This window comes from Sus scrofa, chromosome 2 (assembly GCF_000003025.6).
Source record: "Sus scrofa isolate TJ Tabasco breed Duroc chromosome 2, Sscrofa11.1, whole genome shotgun sequence".
NCBI lineage: Eukaryota > Metazoa > Chordata > Mammalia > Artiodactyla > Suidae > Sus > Sus scrofa.
Window position 1 is genome coordinate 120620601 of NC_010444.4, and position 26865 is coordinate 120647465.

At 43.7% G+C, this 26865-nt stretch overlaps 1 protein-coding gene across 4 annotated transcripts in view; it reads right to left on the reverse strand.

Annotated features, from left to right (window-relative positions):
• SEMA6A (semaphorin 6A) overlaps positions 1-26865 on the reverse strand; it is a 127503-nt gene that overhangs the window by 60506 nt on the left and 40132 nt on the right. For all 4 annotated transcript variants that reach the window (XM_005661593.3, XM_003354246.4, XM_005661592.3 and 1 more), the window contains exons 2-3: positions 2581-2718; positions 99-216 (exon numbers count right to left, since the gene is read on the reverse strand). In XM_005661593.3, coding sequence (XP_005661650.1) covers positions 99-216; positions 2581-2680 — 218 coding nt within the window. In that variant the 5' untranslated portion in view covers positions 2681-2718. The remainder of the gene's footprint in view (positions 1-98; positions 217-2580; positions 2719-26865) is intronic.

The window sequence follows — 26865 nt, forward strand, 5'->3', positions numbered from 1 at the left end:
GGGAACATCTTGATCTTTAAAAGGATGCACAGCAGGTACATTTGGGTCTGAGGACCTTCGGATGCTCTGAAGGCAGATGCAAGGAAAAGGGGGCTCACCTAGCAGCAATGTAGAGGGTTCTGTTCATGATCATAATCATCTGGATGTCCAGCCTGTGCCTCTGTGTGCTGTTCCGTCCTGGCTTGTGGCCCACAAACACCGGATACTGTTTTGTATCTGTGAAAAGAGGAGATGGGGCAAGAGAGGGACAAGGAAATCAAGCCAAGAAGGGACAGGCAGGGAGAGGAGGGGGGCGGCCACCATTTCCCAACTCCACGGAGTCTGTTACTTTGGGAAGCGTGATCACAGAGGAGTGCTCTTTAAGGATGCTCACGTTAGAGTCTCATTTCCGGATGCTCACGAGCCTGGACTTAAACGTTTCTACGTGTCACTCTTTCTGACTTGTCGCTCTTTCTGGGGGTTAAACTTGCAAGTGAACCCTTTCCAGGAAGGTGCTCTTTTCTTCCTCAGTTCTCTTTTCATCTTCTTTAGAGTGCTAAGCCTGAGGGGCAGCCTGCCAAAGATCTTGTCTCCGGACAAAACTCTTTCAAAGCAGCCTTCCCATCAATCACCACAAAGGCAATGTGGTCTGGAGGCAAGAGCCCTCGTCCAGGAGCCAGAAGAAAAATACAGTCTCCACAGGCGTCCAGTTGGAATAATCTACTATTGAAGGCAGCCCCACTAGGTTGGTTGGCATTCTAGGAACTGTGGGAAGTTCACTCTGGAGTTAAGCAATTGGCTAATCTCACAGAAACGGGGCCTTTGACAGGACAGGGTCAAAGTGAGTGTAGCCAGTCCGGCAATCTGGAATTTTCCCTGACCTGGAGAGTCACTGAGTATATTTCTCCTTTTTTGCAGTTCAAGAGCAGACAATCTGTAGTAATATTCGACCTTTGGAACTACCTACACCTCAAAAATCTCTCTGCCTTTAAACCTACAATCTCCAGGGCACTGGCAATCCTCCAGAGAAGCTAGAGAAGAAAGAAAGATGAGTCACATTTACAAGGCAGTTGTTTTGAGGGTGGAGAGGATGTGTAAATTAGGACTTGAAATCCATTCACAGATTTATGCTCAGACCCTTACACTTTAAACTCCTGTAGTATCTGAGCATGACTCAGAGTGGGTATCTTATAAGAGAGCCTTGGTTTATTTTACTCACAATCAAGCTGAATATGGGATTATCTTGTGTTTTCCCCTCCACTGCTCTGAAATTTCATTTACCCATTCATCAAGGAGGTTGTTCATACAATTGATGTCTCTCTCCTATCAAGGATTTGAGTGTCCACTGAAGCACAATTTTCAGCAGCACAATTGGGCTGGGGTCTCTTCCGGGAAGGGGCCCCAAAGACAGAAGACCTATCTCAGATAGAGATAAATAAATGCTTAACAAGGTTTGGTGCCGTGAGTTAGGTTGGACTCTAAGAACTTTTTTTTTTTTTTTTTTTTTTGCTTTTCAGGGCTGTACCTGCTGCATATGGAGGTTTCCCAGGCTAAGGGTCCATTTGGAGCTACAGCTGCTGGCCTGTGCCAGAGCCACAGCCATGCCAGATCCGAGCCGAGTCTGTGACCTATACCACAGCTCATGGCAACGCCAGATCCTTAACCCACCTGAGAGAGGCCAGGGATCGAACCCGCAACCTCATGGTTCCTAGTCGGATTTGTTTCCGATGCACCATGATGGGAACTCCGGACTTTAAGAACTTTTAAGAACACTTTAAGAACGGTGATCTCACATTACCCAAATTGATCCTTAGTCATATTCTGACTCTCAGAGGTGTAAGGCTTGCCACCTCACCTCCACGTAGAATTATTTCCTTCTACAGCTTAGTCCAGCAGAAAGCTAGGTACCAATGGATCTCCTTAGTATCCTATATTACTGTCAACTTTTTAAAATTGTTTGTTCAGTATTTATTTGGGCATAATTACTTTGAAGGTAGAAGTTCGGGTAAAATACTTTCCACTTTTCTATGATATTTTATCTTTTGGAGGGAAGGACAGAAATGTAGGTAGTTGTATATTTCATCCCACACACAGGTAGAACTCTCCTCTTTTGAAGACTCAACTGAATTCTTAAATTCAGAATCACCCTATCCAAGTCTAGCAATGATATAACTTCTAAGTCTAAACAAAAGTTAATTTTTTGTCTATTCAGGCCTCCAGAATAGTCATCTTCTTTTCCGCTTTTACCTTGTAAAATGCTCTGTATTAATTACCATGAAAACATGCAGTACCGGCAACACCCAAATGAGAGTGGATGTTCTCCCCCAGCTGGTTTCCAGACATGATCACAGACTCCCTGTCATACCCCAGGTGCAAATCCTCACACACACATGTATCCCCACAACTACGTTTACTGGAGTTACAGCACGGTCACCCCACCAATCCGGCTAGACTTGAATCATCCACTGGGGCCCTCCACACAAGTTAAAGTGACCGACAAGTCTCCCATGTGATGAAACTTTTAATTTGTCCTTTTGCTGGCTGATGCAAGCTGAAGTGCCTGCAGAGGGAGCGAGTGAGAGTGAAGCCGTGGATACTTACAGTTGCCATGCGAAATACTGATTGGCTCAGAATCTTCTGGGAAACCAGCCCCAGCAAAGTGTAGCAGTGTGAAATATAGCAGCAAGACTTCTGACCTCATAGTAGTTCAGCGGGGAGACTTTATTTCTCTACTTCACCCTGCCAGAGAGCAAAGAAGGGATTTTTTTTTTTTTTTTTTGCAAGTCAGCTTTATTCAACTCCATAAAATGAAATGGCTTTGAAGATAAATTTTAGAGAAAATTTAGAGAAAATCTTTTTCCTGTCTTTTCCATTGTGAATTCATGATGATTGTGTCTTGCATTAGGAGCCCGTACCCATCACCCATTGCACCCTTCTTCTTCATGCATCTGAGCACTTTTGCAAAGCTTCTCCCAAATGAGTGACTCAGGATCTCTAATTCCTTTGTCCTAAGCCATTGTTAGGCCATTATGGCTATTTCCCAGTTTTGAAACGGTGTTCCTATTCCAAAAAAATGTGGATAATTGAGATGGCATTTTTTTCTTTTAAGGTAAATACGTACTTTTTTTTCTGTACAGGTTTATAGCAGCATACCATCCCCAGACATGTTTTGTTTGGCCAGCCCAGGATCTTTCAAAAATTTGAATTAGTTGCCCAGTATTGAAAAATTAGGAGGTTTTTGGAGTTCCTGTTGTGGCTCAGCAGGTTACGAACCCAACCTATCCATGAGGATGTGGGTTCAGTCCCTGGCTTCGCTCAGTGGGTTAAGGATCCAGCGTTCCCGTGAGCTGTGGTGTAGGTCACAGATGCGGCTCAGATCCTGCATTGCTGTGGCTGTGGTGTAGACTGGCAGCTGCAGCTCTGATTTGACCCCTAGCCTGGGAACTTCCATATGCCGCAGGTATGGCCCTAAAAAGCAAAAGCAAAAGAAAAATTTGGAGGTTTCTAACCTTCTTTAGAAAAATCAGAGTATCTGACATGCAGATCTAAATGATAGTTCCCTTTGAGCCCTAGGCCTCATCCACCAACACCTCCCTTGCCCTCACACACACTGACCCGGTTCACTGACTTCTATTATCTGCTTGACACCTTGGTTGAGATTTTGACTCCTTGGTTGAGATTTTGACTCCTGGTATGTGTAATTCTACAATGAATAAGTAGTGACCTTAGACGTAAATAAAATCACAGTTTCTTTTTAAAAAGAAATAAATGGATCCCTTCAGACTGAAGAGTGTTATAGGGAGCATCTGAAACCACATCCTGAAATGGTATTGTTGATTAAGAAAAATTATATCTGGGAGTTCCCGTCGTGGTGCAGTGGTTAGCGAACCCGACTAGCATCCATGAGGACATGGGTTTGATCCTTGGCCTCGCTCAGTGGATTAAGGACCCAGCACTGCCGTGAGCTGTGGCGTAGGTCGCAGATGAGGCTTGGATCCCAGTTGCTGTGGCTCTGGCATAGGCCGGCGGCTATAGTTCCAATTGGACCCCTAGCCTGGAAACCTCCATATGCCACGGGTGTGGCCCTGAAAAGATAAAAAGACCAAAAAAATTATATCTGTATATTCTGGTGTCAGATACTACCTTGCAGTAAGATAGTAGTGAATAACACTACCAGATATACTATTCTCCCCATCTGCATTTTCTTAAAGAATTGTGTAGAAAAATTCTCCTAAATCTTAGAAGTAAAAATAGTCCCATGTGGGGCTGCTGGATTCAATGAAAGGAAACTCATAAGACAGGACATATTGCATCATTCTCAGGCATATTTCAAATAAGTGTTGATCTGTCGGGGAAATTAATGTAAACTCGGGATATCTTTTTATCTTAGTAAAGCTTTGAAATAGCCTGCCAAAGATTGTCTTTTTTGAACAAAACTGTTTCACAGTAGTCCATCAATCATTTAAGATTTGTGTGTAGTAAAGTCAAACTTAGTAACTTAGATGTCTTTGAAAGTTAATTTGGCAAACAAACTGCTAACTTACGCTTTTTAGAACACACTTAATATTAGATACCTATGTCTCTCTTCTTCATGCCAAAAAAAGCATTAACAAGTCCCGTGTTGCACTGAAACTTATAATTTCACAGACACAGCTGGGTCTTAATCATTTCTTCAGTCGAAAAGTGCACATTAATTAATTTGCTTTATCTTGAAAATCAAAGAGGGAGAGAGGTTGGGAGAAAAGCCTAAGCAGGCTTTCCATATCTCCATCTCTGATGTGTAGATTAAAATTAAACTTTAAATAATTACTTGTTCCCAAGGGCAGTCCATTACCAAGAGACATAAACATGTATTTACAGACAGGTTAAAAGCACCCCAGTCTATTCATTCATTAATGTTGCTAGTTCTTCCTATTTTGGAGAGTCTTAAACCCAAAGAGAAGAAGCTCTGTGGTGCCCTGATATTGCTTGTCCTGGCTCCTGTTCAGTGTAACATTAAAGAGGAGAAACTGATAACAAGAGTAGGTAAAACAAACCAGACACCAGTCAGAAAATATGTGGGTAAGTGGCAGCCTTTACCCATTTACCGAGGGCTCCAGAGCAGTGGTGTAGTGTTGTGGAGTAGCCTGCTGCCTCATGGAGTTTGCAGCGGGTCACAAAAGAATACGGGAAGACTCAAAAGGCTGATGATTCTCATTCCTTTAGAAATTTGGGGGAATATATGTATACTTGTAAAGATTAACTTTTCTTGTCATAACAAAGCAGTCTCTATCCTTCCACAGCTGCATTCACCTTTGTACAGATGCCCCAAAGCTAACGAAACAAAGTCCCGCCAATTTTAATCTTTTCCGTCTTAACATTGTATGGGTTGATGCAACATTCCCAGCCCCAAAAGCTGGCAGGAAGAGCAATGTATGCAGAAGAAATCTATTATGCAATCCAATGATTTTTTTCAATCTTTATAGTTAGCTGGGATCATGGCTGAGATGGGTTATTTAAATATCTCCAGGTTTATGGTAGGGCTCTGTGCCAGGAAAAATATCTGCTTTATGTGTCTTTCTATCATGGTATCATCAGGCTGTTAACATGTACCTCAGATGGGTGAAAGCATTCAGACAGTCCCGGCTAATCTTGGCCAGTCCACACGGACGCTTTATCATTTTCTTCAGCTGAGGTTTTGATGTGTTATTCCCACCCTACACAACTTTGGCCTCCAACCCTTGTAAATATGTAGACAGTGTATTTTCTTGTTGAAATGATTACTTTGTGGAGAGATCCCAGTTCAATCACACTGTCATTCCCCATCCTGCAGAACACGGGCTGAGCCTCCCCTGCTAAGACCACAGCATAGAGACTTGCACCAGCCCAGGAAAACAAAAACAAACAGAACTTGCCACTGCATTTAAAATCTTGGGCTGGCTGGGTTGCTGCGACGAGGCTGTTTAAGTGATTCTTGAAACTGTGAAGGTCTACCGACACAGCATACTTATGGCCCTCTGTAGACTCTTGTTGGTCTCGTACTCTGTGACTGCTTGAATAGGCTTGATATGACTTAGACTTAATCAAAAAACGCAGACAGTGAGATGCTGGGAAGACTGCGAAGCATGCGAAGGTTCCAAACAAAAACACCTATTTCACAAATAAGCTTCTTATGCCTGAATTTCCCATCTAAATTGTCTCAGCCTTCCATTATTCTTAGCCTGAAGAGAAATGGCCCTTGTAAAATACACATTTTCCCAAGCGTGATAATCCTACTCTTCTCCAACCCACACAATACATGGTACACCTTGATAACAGGCAGGTTGAGGTTCAGGAGTAAAAAAGGCTTCCTGAGACCATGGTGGGCATGTTTCTCCCTGAAGAACCCCCCGCCCCCACTTTAGGCAGCTGCTGCTTAGCTCTGGGGTCCTGGCCACGTGTACTGTTGGCCTGCAAAGCCAGATCTCTGACTCTTTTTTCCTAAGAAGCCAGGAGTCTGCACTTGTATGTTAAATGTCTCTCTTTCTCTTTTTTTTTCCCCCGAAATGTTGGCAACTAATTTAGTTTTTTCTTCTCTGTGAGCCAGCTTTGGCCAAGTCCTACCAGTGTGTGAGCCCAAGTGCAGTTTTCTGGGGCAGGATTTGGGGAGCAGTGGGCAGAGGATTAGAACTAGTGTTGGGGGAAACACGAGCGATACTCTGGCAGAGTGGGCTTGGCATGGCTTCTCAGTTCTAGTGGCTCTAGTGAAATTAACCTGATTAATCAGCAGTAAGATATGGCCATTTGTAACCTCATTCTCTGACTTCATAATCATTTCCAGTTCTAGTAAGACCCCCTTTGCTTCATGCTTTGCTGACACAGTGACCTCTATATGACAAGGGAATATGGGTAAATGGAAGCCCCCAGGTATTGGCTTTACACATAAATGAGTGGATTTTGTTTATTTTAAAGACCTAGTTGGGCTGCTTCACATACTATCTATATGTCCAGCTGCAGCAAACAATGCCTCAGTGGACCTAGACTTGGCTATATGGATCTAGCTTGTATCTAATTGGATGTAACAGCAGCACTTTCCAGAGTGTTAGTATCCAGTGAACACTTCAATAATAAGTGGTGATGAGAAAAATAATTTATCTGGAAACTTGTAAATGCAAAATGCTCTTGATGATAACTCTAAGTATGGCCTAGAAATAAAGAGGAAATGATGGAAGTGGGCCCTATGAGGAAAGTAATTTGCTGTCATGTTTCTTTCCATTTTTAAAAAAATTTTTTCCTTTAAGGGCCACACCCACAGCATATGGAGGTTCTCGGGCTAGGGGTCAAGTCAGAGCTGTAGCTGTCAGCCTAAACCGCAGCCACAGCAATGCCAAATACAAGCCGCGTCTGTGACCTACACCCCAGCTCATGGCAACACCAGATCCTTAATCCACTGAGTGAGGCCAGGGATCAAACTTGCATCCTTAGGGAGACTAGTCAGATTTGTTTCCACTGAGCCATGATGGGAACTCCAGCTATCCTGTTTCTTTTAAAAAGCCCATTTTCATTCCATATACCTCAGTGAGCATATGCCAACCCCGATTCCAAATCCTCAATCTGCCTTTCCCCTACTGTCCCCTCTGGTACTGTAAGTTTACATTCAAAGTCTGTGCATCTGTTTCTGTTGTGCAAAAAAGTTCATTTGTATCCTTTTTTTAGATTCTACATATAAGTGATATGATGTTTGTCCTTCTCTAGGCCAGTGGGAACCTGCTCTGTAGCACAGGGAACTGTACCAAATATTCTGTGATAACCTGTATGGGAAAAGAATCTGAAAAATAATAGATATGTAGATATATATAACCAAATCACTGTTGTACAGCAGAAATTATCACAACATTGTAAATCAACTACACTTCCATGAAACGTTTAAAAACAGAAGAGAAAAAAACATATTTTGTATTGACATCACAGGAAGTTTAAGTGGCAGTCATCAGTTCACACTGTCATCAATAGACAAAAGGGCATGCTAACAGAGTGACCCTGGGCAAGTCACGTAGCCGCACTGGCTTCTCGCTTCATCACCTGTAAAATGAAAGGATGTAAAAAGTAATGGCTCATCAACCCCCCTGGGCTCTGGAACTGTACCATTCTAGGCGGTTCTGCCCTAGTGAAGACAGGAGTAGGTATATGATGGTGACTAGGAGGACCCTGAGCTAGGACCCTCCAAGGCCATGGACACTATCTGGAGGTGTGCGGTTGGTCTAGGAGGAGAGGAGTAGGGGCAGAGTGGGGCACTGGAGCTCCACACGGGTGAGGCAGTGGGGGATGCAGGTGGACCCTGTGGCTGTGTCAGCCACCCTCTGGGATGACTGTAGAAGTCAGGCACAGCAAGCACCCGGGAGGTGCTCTTTCCAGAGAGAACAGGGCTGAGCGTTTTCTGCACTCTTCCCTGGTTGTCCCTAAACTGCATGTGGTTTGGAAGCTCAGGGTGCAGTCCCTGTGTCATGGAGTGGTAGAGCATGGGGCAAACAGGTGGGATGCGACAGCCCTCTTAGGTGTTGATCTCAGCAGATTGCAGCAACGCAGCACGCAAGTTGTGGACAGTACCTTAGGCCAGAGCAGAGACACCCCCGCTTGTGATACTGGCTAGGTTCAACATCAGGACAAAGCTCAAGTTCCCTAAGTAATTCTCACCTGGCCAAAGGGATGGCTGTTTGTCACCGTTGAATCACATTCAGAGTTTAGTTGGGCTTTGCGCTAGGGGACTATTTTCATTTTTATTGCTCCAGCCTTCTGCCCTCATCATCTTTATCTTTACAACCTGACTAGCTTTAAAGATCTGAATTGAAATGGGCGTAAAAGCTTTTCTGCGAAATCAAATGACTGCTAGTACTAGAGGGAAGTAGCAGTAGCAGGGGGTGAAAAACTCAGGATCTGAATGCCTCTGGCTCCACGTGGTATCTGGGACCTCTGACAAGATGCTGAGATCTCTGAGCCTTGGTTTCCTCATCTTTAGAGTGAGCAAAACAGTGTCTCAGGACTGATTGTGAGAAAATGCGCGTTAAAGTTGTAGCTTTCCATAAATGTCTGTTTATTCTTCAGTTGAGATACTAAAAATTGCCCTTTAAGAGCTTTTCTCGGAATTCCTTAAATTCTCAGATTAGCAACAGGAATCCTCTGTCTTGAGTGGGAGAAGCAGTCCTCTGCTCTTTCTCTTTCCCTCCCTTCCCTCCTTCCAGGTCTCTAAGCTTCCTGTCTCTGGAGGAGGCATCTGGGAGAGGTGGTCTCAGGAGAGCACAGCTCACGTTGTGTGACTTAAAACTTGTGAATCACAGCACTTGCACAAGTACAAAGAAAAATAACTGACGTGGATGAGGGAGAAAGGGTAGCGTGGCAGTGAAAGCTTATCATGCACCTTCTATGAGTGACGTACATGTGTGTGTGTGTTATTTTATTTAAACATCACAGCCGTCCAGAGAGACAGGCCTTATCATCTCCACTGTGCATACAAGGAAACCGAGGTTCACAAGTTAAGTAACACATCCAGTCGATATTTATGGCATATCAGTAAAAAGGGAAAGCCAGGAGGCAAAGCCAAGGCTATGTGATGCCCAAGTTTATATTCTTTCCAGGACATCAAGGAAAGGGGAGAGAAAGTAGGTTGAAAAGAAAAGCTGGCATAAATGGAAAATGCACTTAAGATCATAGGTTGGTGCATCTCTGCTTACGTGGCTAGAGTGGCTGAAAGTCCCTAATGGCCTCAGTAATAAAAATCTATAAAAGGAGTACACATTTGCTTGCAACATGTAGCAATAAGCAAAGGCTCATTCCACTTTATGACCCTGTGATTGCCAGCTTAAGGTGACAGAAAGATGTAAATACTTCCCAACCACACTTTGAGGAGGAATTGATTATTTCGTGGGGCACCAGTGTGTTAAGCAGAACCACTTGCCTACTTGCAGCCCCCTCAGTAGCGTTGTTTTAAGATCAGTACATCATAGAGAACAATATCTGTTATGAAGGGTGAAAGCAAAGCCACCTATTTCGAGAGCTTGTAGGATAAACAGATTTGGATACCCATCAAGTCTGAGGAAAGAACCTCTGCCCAGAAAGAGGTGGGAGAGCAGATGTTGGTGGATAAAAACCCAGCTCACTGGAGACTGCTGATGGTTCCTGCAGCAGAGGGATGCTTCAGGAATTAAGGAGGGTTTAAACAGCAGGTGTCCTTCACTGGCCCGGGCAGCCTGCTTCAAGGTCTGCGGCATCTCGAGGATGCTACTGCCCGCAGCTTGTGTGGCCAGGCCAGAGGGACACCAACCCAGTGGACTTAGGAACAACCTGGGCCCGTTGATCCTTGTCGAAACGTCCACTGTACCCAGTCTTTAGGGGCCGGTTTTGGCTCCCCGTTTGGCAACATTGCATTAAGATAAAAATTCCATGCAGATGAGAAAAACAGCTCTAGCCTTTTAATAAAGCTTCTGTTCTTTTTCTCCTCCTCTTCTTAGCCATTAACAAAGACATAAAAACTCCCATTTCGGAAGAAAGGGAAATGACACAGACCTAACTTCATATTTTGGAGAACGATGACAGCATTCAATGGAGTATAAGAATAAATATCGACTGTGTGTAATAGATATTCCACTTTAGATCTGAATCTGAAACCACTGTCACAAAGAAGCAGGAAAATAGCTGCGAATTCAGAAGTCCTTTTAGAGAATTTTTTTTTTTTTTTTTTTTTTTTTTTTTTTTTTTTTAGGAGAATAAAGGTTGGTAGTAAACTTACATTCTTTTGAGGAGAGAAGCCAAGTCTTGTCTTTGAGGTGATTCTCTGTTATCACGGTTTTCTTTCTTTCTACCAACGCTCTCTCTCCCCTCCCCTCACCCCCCCAACTCCCACAGCTGGCCCAGACCCGATACATACAGTCTGCTTGGATGTTTTAGAAGAAGCCTAATGCCCCAGGGCTCTGTAGCAATCTACACAGAAAATACTGTGGCAAACTACCTTGATCTCAAAAGGCCGCAACAGTCCCAACTGTATTTACCCATGTCATACCTTAGCTTTTTGCCATCTTCTGCTTTCTCAACTTTATGATATTGCCCACCTCAAACATCTACTCCAGAGGCAGAAACAAAGAGCTGCTTCACTTTACTGTTAAGGAAACTGAGGCCCTGGGAAGTGAGATCACTTGCCAGCCATGGAGCAGCTGGAAAGTGGCAAAGCTGAGCAGCCATGGAGGACTCTGGCCAGGCTCTGTCCCTGCCTTACGTTGCTTTCAGAAAGGAGGCCAAGACTCATTCATTTCTCCTTGGCTTGCTGCCTGATGTTCATTACTTCCATTGCTTGATTTCCCTCTTACTGGTCCCTGCCTTCTGCTGGGAGCCAGGCTCTGTGCTAGCTGCTGAGAGAGACAGAGATGGAAAACATAGATCCCCTTGAGCCCCCACCCCCACCCCCCAGTCCCAGGACCTTGCTGTTCAGTAGCCGAGCCTAACAGTTGCAGCTCCTTGTCCCAAAATAGAACACATGAACAATAATTTTTCTAAACCAAATGAAAATTCTGTTGGGAAGAATACCATCAGGAGGGTGAAGGTGTCACAAAGGAGGCGGGTGGGCTGGACAGTGAAGGCCTCTGTTTGGAGAAGCGCTTGGCAGGTTTTAGGACCATTCACCATGGTCTCTGGGGTGAGAGGACAGGCAGGTAGAAAGACACGGCTGGGAGAATGGCCAGGCCTGGAGAGCAGGGCGGTGAAATGGACAACGCCCATGCCCCCTTTGACTTGCAGACACTCAAACTGGACCGTCTCACTCTTTGCTTAAGCAATTTCCAATATTTGTCTAAACTAATGGGTGAATTTCTTTCACTTCACCCTAAATTCAGTTTAAAGAAGGTAACTGAGTGTAAAGCTGGTATCTGATTGATTTTTCCTTCTAAGAATATGACAGAAGAAGAGGAAGGGGTGTTGGTTGGGGGAGCTCTGAGGTGACAGCTGATGAGGATATTGGTATTTATTCTCTCAAGGTGCTGAGTATGTGAGTTATTTTCACATCACTCTCCCCAGTTTTCTCAACAATTGTAATTTCATTAAAAATGAAAGAGGGCAAAAATAACATGCCAAAATTGAAGGTACTTTCTGCCAGCCCTTTAGAAAGGTATCTGCAAGGCGCCTTGAAAGGGAACAAACCAGGAATATTAGTGACTGGAGTTTTTCCATGAACCTTTGTCAAAATCCCGAACTAATTTAAACCAAAGTAGAGCAATCACTGCCCTCTGACAAGATGACTCTGCCTTGTAATTTCCCCTCTGTTTGCTCTCAGTGTAGTTAACAGAAAACAGCATCTCCCAGTCGCACCTCTCACCTCCCTGCAGCTCGCTCGCCTGGGGTTGCTCGGGCCCAGGTGTCTGCAGGCATGTAGCCCTTCCTGGCTGTGGAGTGGAAGTCAGTTTCAGATCTGGCTTGAGAGAATTAAAAACCACCTGCTCTCTCCGTTGAGCACTGAATAACAGCCCATAATAACACTATCACATGATTGACACTTTGACAGTATCCTACAAAAATTCTTACTGCTTTTTCAGTAAAAAGTCTCAAGATCAGGGAATGAAGAATGTTTCTTTGAACTAAACTTGTTGAATTAGGTTCTCTGGTGTTCACTGCATGCCATCTTTCATTGTATTCTTTGTCTATTTGAATGAGCTCTGATGCTCTCTCCCAGTACCCTGAAAGCCAAAAATAGAGTTTATATTTCACTACGAGCTTCTGATTATATATATATGGAGAAAGGCATAATATCATTTTAGGATCTATTCTATAACAAAGCATAATATTGCTGGCTGGTACTTATCATCAGAAGATCTCTATACACAGTGGACTGTCTGTATGTTTATAGATGTCTAGACACATCCAAGACAGAAATGATATGGGAGCATTGTCTTTTGGCTTTTCCACAATTTTCTTACATTCTTTATGAAATTCATTTCACTTATTAAAAGGGGGGAAAAAGTCCTCTTTATATCCCAGTAAACCACTTGGAGATTGCAAAGCCATACATTTAAACCTGTTACAATTTATTGCTACCTTTTTCTGCAATTAATGATATCTTTATTGGATTTGTTCATGTTTCTTTACACAAGAAAAAAACCTCATTCGGTGGGCATGTTTTACTTGGAGCAGGGATCACTTTGCATTGGGGTGGAAGAGAACACCATTCACTAGTTACCGTTTCCCAAATCAGGTCAAATCTAGTGATAACACTCCCTAAAGTGTTCGTTTGTTTTTAATGTGAAATCCTACCCTGGAAATTAATAACTCTTTCCAAACATCCTGAAAGTATACTTCCTTAAGGCCAATGAGAGTAAGTTCCAGGAAATTAGGGGTTTGTTTAAATGTCTCTGCCACTTAAGTGACTTGATTCCTTACATAGGTGACTTAAAGGTCAGTGCACAGAAACACTTAAAGTCCCATTCACTGAGATGAAGGATCCAGACGAACTATTTAGGTGATGGTAGCTGTTTTTAAAAAATGCCTCACCTCTTCAATTTAAGGGAAAACAAGCAGGTTGGTGCTAGAAATACAGGTAGACAATCCCTTATTTGCAATTGCAAAACAAAACAAAAATCAGGAGTTTTGTCCGATTCATTTGGTGACAAAATTTGACCTAAACTGGCATTACACTGTTTATAGTCTTTATCCCTCTGAGGATAAATATTTACACATTTCACTGCAAAAACATTAATGCTTTATCCAGTGAAATTGGATTGTTATGATCATTATACAACTACAGATATGATAAATTCATTTGAGTAATAAAAAAAAAAATGCTTTTGCTTACTGGATACTCCCCGCCCTGGGAGTTATGTCCCATGTTACCTTTCTAAAATCTGAAAAATTTTAAACACATCTGTTCTAAGCATTTAAAAAAAGAGACTATGGAGCTCTATTCCTTTGTCCCTGAAGAGACTGAAAAACAGGATGAAAAAACACGGGAAAAGGAGATCCTTTAGAGAAGAATCTTAGCACTGGTTTTGCTAAATGCAGGAGCTCTCTAATTATCCCTCAGTGTATTGTGAGGTTCTCATAGAATTAAAAAATGTAATTGATTTCATTTTTTAAAAAATGTGTGTATCCTTTTATGCTTAACTTGCAAGAATAATTCAGAGATTGGGAGCTGCTGACTGTGTCATCTCATCTTCACTTCCTCTATTCTGTGTGCCTAAAGACAGGCTTCCAGGCTCCTGTCCGTACCAGGGACTGACAAGAACAAGCCTCTGCAGAATGTGTGATGCCCACAAAGCAGAGGTGATCTTGGTAGAGAGGGTCCTCCAGCCTCTTGTGTATGAGCAGTGGCATCCAGCACGAGCAGAAGGTGACTCCCTCGCCTAGGACAGCAGCCTTCGCCTGGGGGAGGATTTTCCTCCCATGGAACAGTCAGCTACAGGCAGTCCAGCTCTCCTTCCACTCTCTGGGTTAAATGGATGGACATCACAGGCTTTTTTGTGCACTTGGTAGTGGTTTCTCCAAATAAATGTCCTCCCCCGTGTCTACAGCCTGTAATCTTTCTCTTCTCCGTGGAGTGACCCTGGGAATATTCTTTTCCAATTCCTGTAATCAGGAGGGATTGTGGGCTGGCAGCATCTGCCCTCTGCTTTGTTATAGGTACCTACAGCTTGAAGGATCAATTAGTAAAATGAAGAATTTGAATTTCAAGAATATTTTGGGGCATTCCTGTTGTGGTGCAGTAGAAACAAATCTGACTAGTATCCAGGGGAATTGCGGGTTCAATCTGTGGCCTGGCTCAGTGGGTCAGGGATCCTGTGTTGCTGTGGCTTTGGTGTAGGCGGGCAGCTATAGCTCTGATTTGACCCCTAGCCTGGTAACGTCCATATGCAGATGCGGCCCTAAAAAAGCAAAAAAAAAAAAAAAAAAAAATGGGGGGAGACAACTGTTACCTTGGGCAGAGGGTGCAGAGGAGGAAGGCATATTCTCTTCCCTTCCTGTCTGGAGGGCTCTTTCACTCTCTGTACCCCTCCTTTCTCCCTCACAAAACGAACACTGGGCATCAGGCATAATGGTAGTCACTTCTAACCCTGGGATGAAATGGAGGCAAATGGTTCCTAGCAGATAACCTGGACACAAGGTTAATCGCTGCGGTCCAGATTATCTGGAGGGAGAACAGCACATGGCTATCTGTAATTAGCCTCTGAGCCTAAAAATAAATAAATAAATCACAATTCCCATAATTAATAGCACAGCAGACAATCAGTGTAATTACTATCTCTGTGAGAGAGACCGGAATCAGGAGAAAAAGTGAAATTATCCAGTAAGTTTGCGTGTGACAGGCAGCAACCGAATTAAAGTGCTGAGGGTCCAGATAAAAGGGATGTGATAAATCAGAGAGAAAGGGAGGCTGTGACCCGTACCCAGCCCAGCAGCCATGCCTGAGGGACTGGTCACCCCAAGAGCCCTGCGTGCACAGGCTCACCTTTCGGGGGAAGGATGCAGGGGCCCTGGAAGTGCATAGATGGCTCTGAATGCTCCTCATCCCCTGGTTACTGAAAGGCATAGAGGTCCCTCTGGATCACCCAGGCTTTCCCTGGTGAGGATTCTAAGGTCTGAGCAGCGAGATGGAGAAAACGCAGCTACGGAACACATGGGGAGGGGATAACAGCGTGAAGTTCTTCTTGAAAGGGAGCATCCCACGTTCACTCTGAATAACTAAAAGGCTAAGGCAGAATAATTTTCTGTTGAAATAGCGATATTCTTTCCTGTTCAGTTAACTTAGTCTCCATCTCTCCAAAGAATAAAAACAGGAAAGTCACTCTGAAGTGTTATGCAAGAATAGGCAGATGTGATCCTCGAATATCTATTTAATCAGCCCTTTCCAGCAGCACTGAGATGGAAAAAGGCTGAGTCTCCTCCAGCCAGAATCTTCAGCGAGGGGGGACGGCATGGGGGGTGGGCACTGCTTCACTCTGAGGGTGTGGGACATGGGGTGCCTCCTCCTCCCTCACCCAGAATGTATATTGGAAGGTTGAGGGTCATCCTTATTTAATTTTTCCATGTTTCATAAGTACTTTTACTCCAAAGGAGGATTGCTTTTGTGAATCATGGGTTATTTCTTGAATGTTTTGGGGGTTACCTGTAAGAACATGAGGCAGGAGAAAATACTGTGTTAAATGTATAGGCATTGAGAGAGAACTATAGGGCCATACCTGTGGCCTATGGAGGTTCCCAGGCAAGGGGGAGAATCAGAGCTGCGGCTGCCAGCCTACGCCAGAGCCACAATAGCGCAGGATCCGAGCCACATCTGCCACCTACACCACAGCTCACGGCAATGCCAGATCCTTAACCCACTAATCGAGGCCAGGGATCAAACCCACAACTTTGTGGTTACTAGTGGATTCATTTCTGCTGCACTACAACTGGAACTCCGAAAGTGGGACTATGCTTTCAATGTCCAATAAAATAAGAAACTGCTTTTCCTGGTGATTCACCACATACTCTTCATTCATTCAAGAACTGATTGGGTCTAATGTGTGCACAAGGCACTGTGCTCAGGTGGTAGGGGATACGGAGGTCATTGGTCAGTCTGTGGATTCTGCCCTTGGGGGGCCCCAAGACCACTATAGGAGATGGTACACAAGCAGCTATAACAGTAAAAAGCATGTAAACATAAAATAATGAGAGTTGAGAGGACTGAGAGATAACAGCCAGGTATTGTTTCTCCAACCAAATCACACGTCAAATCTGTCCACTTTTCAACACACCACCTGTGATCATCTGACCCACCACCGTCTCCTGCCATGACCATTATAGCAGCTTCCTAATTAATTTCTTGATTTCCACTTGGCCTTCTACCCATCTATTCTCCATACAGCAACTGATGGTCTTTTAAAAATATAGATTCAGATCATGTCCTGCCCTGCCTAAACTTCTCTAGTGGTTTTTCGTTGTTGTTCTGGGGTTTTGTTTTTTGTTTTTTGTTTTTGTCTTTTTAGGGCCGCACTGCGGCATGTGGAGGTTCCCAGGCTAAGGGTTGAATTGGAGGTGTAGCTGCCAGCCTACACCACAGCCACAGCCACGCCTGGTCTGAGCAGTGTCTGTGACCTACACCACAGCTCCAGACAACGCCAGATCCTTAAGCCACTGAGCAAGGCCAGGGATCAAACCTGAGTCCTCAGGGGTGCTAGTCAAATTTTTTTCCCCTGAGCCATGAGAGGAACTCCTCTAGTGGTTTCTTATTGCATCTACAACAAAGTTGAAACCCCCTATCCTGGGTGCAAAGGGGCCATCAGCCTTCCTGACCCCATCTGGTTCCATTCCATCACTGCCCACTCTGCTCCACTCTCTCAGTCTTGCTTTCCTCAAAACACGCAGCTCTCATTCTGTCTTAGAGATTTGCTGCTCCCTCTTCTTGAAATTTTCTTCTCCCACCTCAGTCTTGATGCAGCTGGCTCACTTTCGTCCTTCAGAACTCAGTTAAAATGCCTTCTCTGACCCTGAAAACCATCCAGTGCCTTTTCTTTCATCAGTCTATTCCAAATTTCTGTAATAATTTGTCCTTAATTGATATCTCCACATTCCTACCCGTATTTGCTTTTTTCTGTCCCCTCCATTAGGATGTGCGTGTTTTATGGGCAATGGGTTTGTCTTGTTGATCACTGTATCTTAGTGTTCTGGAACAGTGAACCCCCAACAGATATTCATTGAATAATGCATAAGGGTTAACTCAAGAAAGCACCACAACAATTTCTGACAAATCAAGGTTACAACACAGGAAAGTGGAGATGCAAGGGGCAAGGATAGGTATTTTCAGATATCTGAAGAAAAACATGGAAGACAGTTATGAGGGTAGAACTGAGGTCAGTGGGCAGAAATCATGAGATAATGTTTGCTCTAAATAAGGAGAAACTTTCTAGTAGTTCCAGTAACATACATGGACTGGCCCACCTAAGGGGTCAGGAGGCCAGAGGAGTGCTGGGCTGAAAGGAACGCTGTCCAGGCGAGTGAGATGTCAGATGTGGGGGTGGACAGCGAGGACCCAACGGAGAGCCTGATTGCCTGTGATTCTTGGTCCTTCCTCAGGAAATCACAGATGACCTGCAAAATCCTGCTGTTGACTCATGCTCTTGCTGGAGTCTGCCCATAGGTCTTTAGAAGAAGCAGTGGGCCTGCTGTCAGAGAATCAAAGATCAAGTCCTCAGGCTTTGGCCAGGCCTCATTTATTCAGGATCCCAGTTGTAGTGGGATCCAAAAAGTGTATGTGAGGACAGAGATGGTGACAGCCTAATGGGCATGACAGGCAATGACCAGAGGACTTCTGGGCAGGGAACATACAGCATCCACAGTGCCCTGCCTCCTCCCATCTCTGCACATCTCACAGAAGGTCTGGAGTGTGGGATACAAAGTTGAGCTCTGGTGTGTGGCCTTCCTGGGGATGAATGTCATCCACTGGCTTATGACGAAGGCTCAATTGCCAATGGCATACAGACCCCAAGAGATGATTTAACTCCGCTCTTGTCTCTAATCCTTACCAGTGACTCATAACTTTCTCCTGACACCAGAGCAGCTGGGCCAGCCAGCTGGAGAGAAGACCTCCAGATGTTGCTGGCTGGACTTGGAGGGGGCTGTAGGGCTCTCGTCTGTGCAGTCAGCCCAGGGTGCGTCAGTGGGCCAGAGTGGGGCTGCTTCCCCCTCTGCAAACAAGATGCGCCCGGGGACGTCAGCTCTGTCGTGGGCTGTCTCTCATCCTTCCACACAGCGTGTCTCCACACACAGAGCAGTGCAGCTCCTCTTCTTCTGCAGCTCAGAGGAGTCGTATTTCTTTTGGGAATATTAGATCCTTGAGCCAGTCCATCTGGAGAAGGTATGAGAGAGAGTCCTCTGGCTAGAACGTACCCACCCAGATGTCTGGGCTTAAAACAGATCTCCAACTAGAGAATGTGTGAAAGGATGAGAAGCTAAAGGAGAGGAGGGGGTGGGGCCAAGGAAGAGATGATGTTGTTTCTGAGAAAAGGATTAAAACAAAGACATAAAGTTGGATTCGTTGATTAGACACCAGAAAAATATGAAATGTACGTGTGAAATCGCATTAAAGTGGCTCTTTATGCAACGTTTTGTACACTGAAGGCACTTGTTAAATATTTGTTAATTTTGATCCAAGTGGCTTTGAGTTTTTTAAAATATCAGCACATTGAGCTCTACAGTGATTGTAAAAGGGGCAAATTTTTAAATGAAAATGGAAATATAAGTCAGGACCTATGGAGTTTTTAAGTAGTTGTGACTATTTCAGTTCTGTTACACATGCAGCTAGTAAGAGCAGTTGTCTTGGAGGCAGAAGGACTGAGGGTCAGATGTGGAAAAGAAACCCAACTTTTTTTGCTGTACCCTTTTATGCTTTTTAAGGTTTTTTTTTTTCTTTCTTATGGATGTGTTTCATTTTTGGAACAAGTTATTATTTTTTGAATCTGTGTCTCCAGAGGCGAACCTGGAACGCAGGCCTGCCGATACCTGCCAATTCCCACAGTTTTTCCCAGGATCCCATCCCTTCACAGTGTGTTCAGCCAGCGGGAATGTTCTGGAATACAGGATGAGGGTGAGGGGGGTTTATAGGCATGGTAGTGTCAGTAGTGGAAACTTTATCTGTGATGCAGATGGATATATCTGGTGGCTGATAGTTTACACGACACCATAAACCCGCCTGCGTGCTATATGAATGGCTGCCTAATTTATTAGCTTTCAAATAAAAATGTAACAAACTTGGAAAGGCAGGGTGCAGTGAAGTCAGATACCAAGAATCGGATGAGCTGAAAGCCAACACTCTTGGTATTTTTTCGTTTTCCATAAGCAAGATTACCAGGCTGTGTGTAATCTTACAAGGGGGACCTTTTCTCCTCCTCCATGTGCGTGTCCATTTCTGGGCAGCTCCCACCCCCGTGTTCTCTGGCATCACTGCCTCTCTTGGCATTCACTTCCCATGACAAAGGAAGCCAAAGGCTGCTTCCAAAGCAGCCCCAGAGGACACCCAACTTTTTAGGTTTTTTTTTTTTTTTAATTTACACAATGATTTTTAAAAATCTAAAGATATTTATTTCTTCTATTATTGTTGATTTACAATGGTCTGTCAATTTCTGCTCTACAGCAAGCGACCCAGTCATATATATGTGTGTGTGTGTAGTTTTTCTCACATTATCCTGTCATGTGTGTTCTCTTCTGGGAACGGTCACCTTAGACTCTGAGAGAATGACTTCCCAGAGCAGGGGATCATTGACTTGTGGGCAAATGAGGCTTCATCAGGTAAGCAAAGAAGCCCTGTGGGGAGGTACCCACGGTATGCAGAGATGATAGGTAGGAAGTGTCATTCATCCTATCCCTCCCTCTTTGGGAGATGAACTACAAGCAGCGGCTTCTTCCTTTTTGTTCTTATCACTTGTTTACTCAGCAAACACTGAGCTACGTGCTGAGATGGGGGCCAAGACTTGTTTCTCCCTTCTTCAGTCCCCCTTCTCCCGAGAGCCCATTGCAACCACTGTGGAGCTGCTTCTCTTGCCGGGTGGGTCACATTATGCTCCTCTTCTCGGGGCTCCAGGGCTCTCACTGGGGTGGGAGACAGTTGTTTCTGAATCGAATTTCAACTCCAGTTTGAGCCCAGGAGGCAAGTGCTGCCCACTGAAACATGTGCAGTCTCTCTTCCCTGCCCCACCAGTATATGCTGCTCCGTCCGTAGCTAAATGCAAAAGCAGACCCTACTGTGGGCATGCACCAGGGATTTCTAGACCTGCCCACACACTGGAACCGCTTGGAGAGCTTCAAAATTTAAGAATGCCTGTGTCCTGCACCCAGACATCATGACTGCACTGGCCTGGGGGTGTGGCCCGTGCTTTGGAAACTTCAGTAGCTCCCCAGGTGACTCAAGTGAGTAGACGAGTTTGGGAACTGCTGATATAAACACAAATGGCATCCAGATTACAATCCTAATCCCTTTCATTTCAATGCCATCAGCTACGCCAGGGCTAATTAATCATGATTCAGAAAACTTGTCTTTGTGCCAGCTCCTTGGAGTGGCTTTTAAAACATCTAAGTTTATTTCGTGCCCACCCACCCGCATGCCAAAACATAATTTAATCCATCAAAAATTACAGGGAGCCATGCAAAAACTTCTTTTCCAGCATGGGGTTTGCAAAGCATTTTTAATGTAAACACAGACAATAGGTATGTTCTCTTTTCTGACAGAGTTGAAATAGAGCAGACCTAATTAACCCACCCAGATGCTGTGGAGCGGAGGCCACGGGAATACTGCGTTTGGAAGCCTATCTTGCAGCCTTATCAAAACGGCTTTTCTCTTCGACAGTGCCCTGGTAACCTGGGAAATATAAATTTTGATTACTGATTGCTGCATTGTTAGTAACTGACTATATATCATCAGTAGCTGGTCACCAGTGTCAGCCCAGACTTAATTATCTCAGCCGAAGAGAAAGTAACCCCATGAAAGAACTGCTTTCCAATTAAAGCAGCAGAGAATATGTGATTTGTCTCTCTGGCGATACCCAGTGCATACCCCTTTTCATGTTGTTTGTATTGTCTTCTTTTCCTCATTACAAGCTCCGTTGTGTATCTCGGGCACCCTCACAGAAACACATAAATATCAAGAGGAGGGCTGTCAGACCTTTGAAAAAAAATCCTGGTCACTACCAAAAAAAACAAGTTATCAGAGTTTCTGCTAGCAAATGCTACAGTTCAGGTTAAAGATGGCTTGCAGCATAACCATTTATTTTCACAGGTTCCTAACCGCCATCAATGTGTGTACGATGCCTTGTACACACGTGCACACTTAATTTTTAGAAGATATCCTCAGGAGTCAGATGTTCTATGCATTATCTTAGCTATTGTTCCAGGACAAGGAAGACATTTTTCTCCTACTTCAAGAAAAACTATTTGGGCTAAAAACCTAGGCTCTCTCTTTAACTCTTCATCTTCCGGATCTTGTTTGTTTTCACTGCTGTTAGTTTGTTATTTACTCCAACTGAAGGTCTGCCCACTTGCCTATCAAGGCAGCTCTTCACCCCAGGAACATGTATGAGTTTGTCTCTCTGTGACCGACTTGACCCTGACCAGGGCATAAACAAAGGCTTAGAAGTCTGGGTTGTTCCAGAAAAGATTTGCTGAGCACCTACTGTGGGCCAGGCACATCCTAGGAAGTGAGGATTTCTCAGAGCACAAAGAAGACTCTGCTTTCAGAGCTATTCTAGTGGGTTTCCAGCCCTTTCCTTGTGACTCCATAGCCTTGGGTTGGCTGTTTTATCTGTAAACCTCTGGTTCTTCCACTGTAATGGTGATGCTTTCCCCTCATACAGGGGAAATGCTTTCTCCTCATACAGTTGTTACGAGGACTGAAAGCCCCCGGCCCCTGAAGAAGTGTTTCATATATGCTTCCTTTTTCTCCTCCATCCCCTTTTGCTAAGGGTTGGCATTTGGAAACTCTAAGTATCTTCATGTTTCAGCCTTTTGAATTTTGTATATATCATGCATCACTTCTTCACTAAAACACTTCCTCACTGTAGTTTCAATTTTCCCCTCTCCCCCAAACCTCCCAACCATGCATAGCCTGCTGTGTCTTGCCTTGGAGCTGCCTACATCATGTTTCACTTATGCATCGCTGCCACGCTGAGAAGACAGTAACTGCAGTTTGATGCTTAACCAAAATTTCGTGGAAGTTTAAATAACTCTTTTGGTAGAAGGAGTGCTGTCTTTTTCTGGATACACTCTTTTCAGGGCCATGTCAATGTGAAAAGGAGCAACAGCCTATGGTCACTGGTGTTAGTCATTATCCGCTAGGCTTCTATACCTCTTCTCGGCTATTTTCCAAATATCCTAAAGGGAGGAGCCCTTTTATAGTAGACAATAAGTTGAGCCATTTGCCATCTATGGATGAGCAGGGTACTTTCTCAGGCACTGTGGCGGTACAAAGATGAGGACTGGCTGACAGACGAGAACTTAGGAAGAAGGCAGCATTTAGAACCTTTCTGGAATCTTCTCACCTAGCAGTCCTAGGTGAGCACCTTGCCCTAGCACCTTGGCTTTCCTGCTTGTGCCTAGGGTTAAGAATACATCCCAGGGTTTCGATGAACTGCTGCTCACCCTAAGGATGAGAAATTCTCACAGTTCCACTGAACTGGCCATTACTGGTTTTCTTTTGCTTTCTTTTCTTCTCTCCTTTCCATCCTTTGTATCCATCTTGCATTGCTCTTCCCTCCATGAAAGGTGTGTTTTTCTTTGCCCAACACTTTCCTCACTGCCATCCCCCCAACCCACCCCACTCCTCTATCCCATTCTTTTTTATGCCACGGGAATTCTCAAGGGAAGAGCATCTTCCCTTAAGATATTCTTTAAACAACCCTGGATCTATGAGGGCTTTCCTGATCCCCACTGACACCTAATCACTCACGCGTCTCTCTTTTTTCTTCCGTATCACAACAGTCAAACTGACATTATTTGTTTACTCATCTTCCCACACCACTAGCCAGTGAGCCCAGCAAGGGCTATGAAAGAACAGAGGTTCGACGGGTAAATAAGTAGATCAGCAAATGAAGAATCAGAATACACAATCTCTGAACTCAACGGATTTACAAATTACAGTTTAGGAGGGAAAAAGAGATGTCAATAACAAACTGTAACACCAAGCACACATACATATGCACTATAAAGAGACTGCCACACATTTCCAGAAAGCCTTAGATTTACTTGCTTAGTTCACTTTGAGATGGATTGGAGCTGTGAGGCATACCATGCACTGCACCAGACCTTCTTTTCTAAAGGCCTTAGAGCTAGCTGGCCTCCGAAACCCTGTTACGTATACATGCCGTGGTAACACACAGTAGCAGACGACCGTAGTGTTGGCCATTCTGCTTGCAGATACAGGCTCTTGAAATATGCATGAAATGAAAGAGGCTGCTCTTCCTTCAGTAACGTGAACACCTCCATATTCTACGAAATCCCTGACCTCGTTACACTGCTGAAAGCATCGCTTAAGTGCATGTAATGCCCTGTATGTGGAAGAAATTGTTATCTTGAGAAAAGTAAATTTTGCATTCCCCAAGTCCTGCATTATTAAATCTGTGATCTTAATATTACATTAGAGTAGATATTTTATTCAATTATATGGACAATGAAATAAGAACCGAGAAAGACATAGCTGGCCCAGATTCCCCTGGGTGTGAAGAGGTGATACTTACTTTATCTACTTCTGACAAGGAAGTTTAAATTGTTACTTAAAGCGCCTACCAGCAAAATAGCAATTCAAACAGAGGTTAATTCTTCACAGTCATACTTGGCTTTCAACATTTTGTCATTAGAACTAAGAGACTGAACATTGCTGCCCTAGAACTGGGCGGAGTTGGATCTTCCAAAATGCTGGATCAAGAAAATTGAACGTGGCCAAAAGACAATTATTGCCAAATTAAACAAATGGGTTTAGGGCTTGCTTAATAAAAAACATTGTTCCTCGTGATCCAATGCATGGAAATACAGGGACTTTTTTTTCTATATGGAAGGAAATATTTCTCACTAAAGTACTTTCAGCAAGTGGTCTTTTATACCTGATAGGCCATGGAAAGATGAAAAAAATAAATGAGCTGGGAGAAGGAGTTCTTTTCCATCTTCCTCCTTCCTGGGAGCTGATGTTCTAGCTCCTTGCTAGGAGAAAGGGGTAGGGAACACGGGCTGTTCCATCTCTCCTTTCAGCCCTTTGGTTCTAACCAAGTCTAATGGTGAGTCATAGGCAGACTCTTAACAGCATAGTGTGAAAGTCAGCAAGAACTTTCAGTTAAAAGTCAACCCTGAGACCACAAAACCTTAGATAAGATTAAATTTTAACATCCAAACAGCTCTCAACTAATCTGTCTAACAGGCTGAAATCCAACTCAAGTGCCATTAATTTAAGAACACTTAAGTCTAGAGACCACAAAGCAAAAGCTTATTAAATATGAACAATGATGCAACTTAGGGAACCAAAAAGAGGGAGGGAAATGTAGGTTTTTCTTTAATTAACAACTTCTTACAGGATCTAAGTTGCAGCTATCATTTCCTTTCAGCCATTATTATTTAAGCAAATCTAGTTGTAAAGCAATTTACGCTCGCCAGGATCACCAGAGGTTAAACACCCAATCAACAAATGCGCAACCCTTTTTACCACTTCCCTTTCCTTTCTTCATTTCCTTTCTTAACAATTGGGTACTATTCTTAAGTGATTAACATAGTGCATGATCTCTTTCCCATTTTCCAACTTCATCCTTTGAAACCAAAAGTGAATAACAAGCCTCGGTAAACTTCCTGCCATGGTTCTCGCTTGCTTGGGGCTGTGATGTGGATTTCCAGAAATGTCCAATTCGAGGAAAGTACACCTGCAGAGACCCCCAAGACGCTGTTCACCATTCCCTCTCTCCCCACCCCGTCCTCGTTTGTCATGACAGTATCCAGCTGATGCTGCAGAAGCTGTGGATTATCAGGGAAGCCAGCTCAGGTGAATTACCTGCGTTGAAACAGGTGACTTTGTCTGTAAGCATACTGTTGAAACTGACGAGGCTCAGATATCCACTCAGCTAATGAGCCTGCCAAAGGACCCTGGCGGAGGTGTCATCCTTCTGCCCACTAAAAGCCTTTCCACGGCCCTGCATCCTCTGTCCGAAAACTAGGCAGGAGCTTAACAGCTGCCAAGCTTCCAAAATGCGAACAGCAGCAGTTGCCTATCTAAGCTGTGATTGATGGTGCGCAAAAATACGGGCCTACTTCATAGATACTCTGGCCCGCAACAAATTAAGGATCTAAACCTTTGTGCTAGGCAGATAGCCAGTGTATTGTGGGGGACTGCTGTGGCTCTGTAATTATATCCAGCCTGATAATCATCCATTCCACCGCTGTGACTGGCCAGTACCCAGGGACTTTAATTTCACTGTCCCCCTCCACCAGATAATGCCGACCTTGTGTCACTCTGACTGTGAAAAACGCTGAAAGAGACAAATGAGTTTTTCTCTGACTATGTTAAATTAACTAATGGATTCTGATTGTGAAACTGGCATCCTAATAATAATCCATGGTTCTGCCATGTCTGTGGACATGTAGACAGTCTCTAAGGGTGTTGTTAACCTCAGGCATTAAAACAACAACAACAACAACAACAACAACAACAACAACAGAGAATCTGGCACATGTGAATAAAGGATCTATTTTGTGTGAAAACTGATTAACGAAATACTTTATATTTCAATCTGTTGTTTTGGTATCTGGAGACACATCTATAACAGAGCTGTTGTATTGTCTATTAAGTGAGCAGTTTTAATCAGCATTTCCATCTTTTCTTTGAGTGCTTTTGTTTTCCTCATCACAAGGTGGCTGTAATTCAATATGGCTGCACGTCCATTTGAGCTAAATGTAGATCTTTAATATCTTAGGATGAAAATAATCACTGTTGGCATTGCTTTCATTCTAATATGAAAGGCACGATCGCTTCCTGTAATTGGTAAAGGACATGATAATCTGTATAGGAGGGTAATTGTACAGATTCCAGCTTTGTAGCTATAGATAGTCCCTGTTACACATGGTCTTAATTTTTAATATGTGTTTTTCACTAAAATATTACGAGTTTTTTTTCATGCTGCTAAAAAGATGAATGTCCTTTCCCATGTTCCCATCAGAAGTCTCTGTGTGCTGGGAGGTTAAAAAATGACAACTGAGCTGTTCCATACCATATTAAGAGCGAAATTTGGCATCCTAGATGTGAATTTGTTTCCAAAAATAAACAGAATCTGATAAAGTTTTTATTTTTAGGGGAAAAAATATTTTAGAAGCAAAAGAATCATACTAGTTTTTTAAAATAAATTTTTGTATATGATTTATTAAAACCCTTTGGGTTTCTGAAGAATAAAATCCCATATTAAT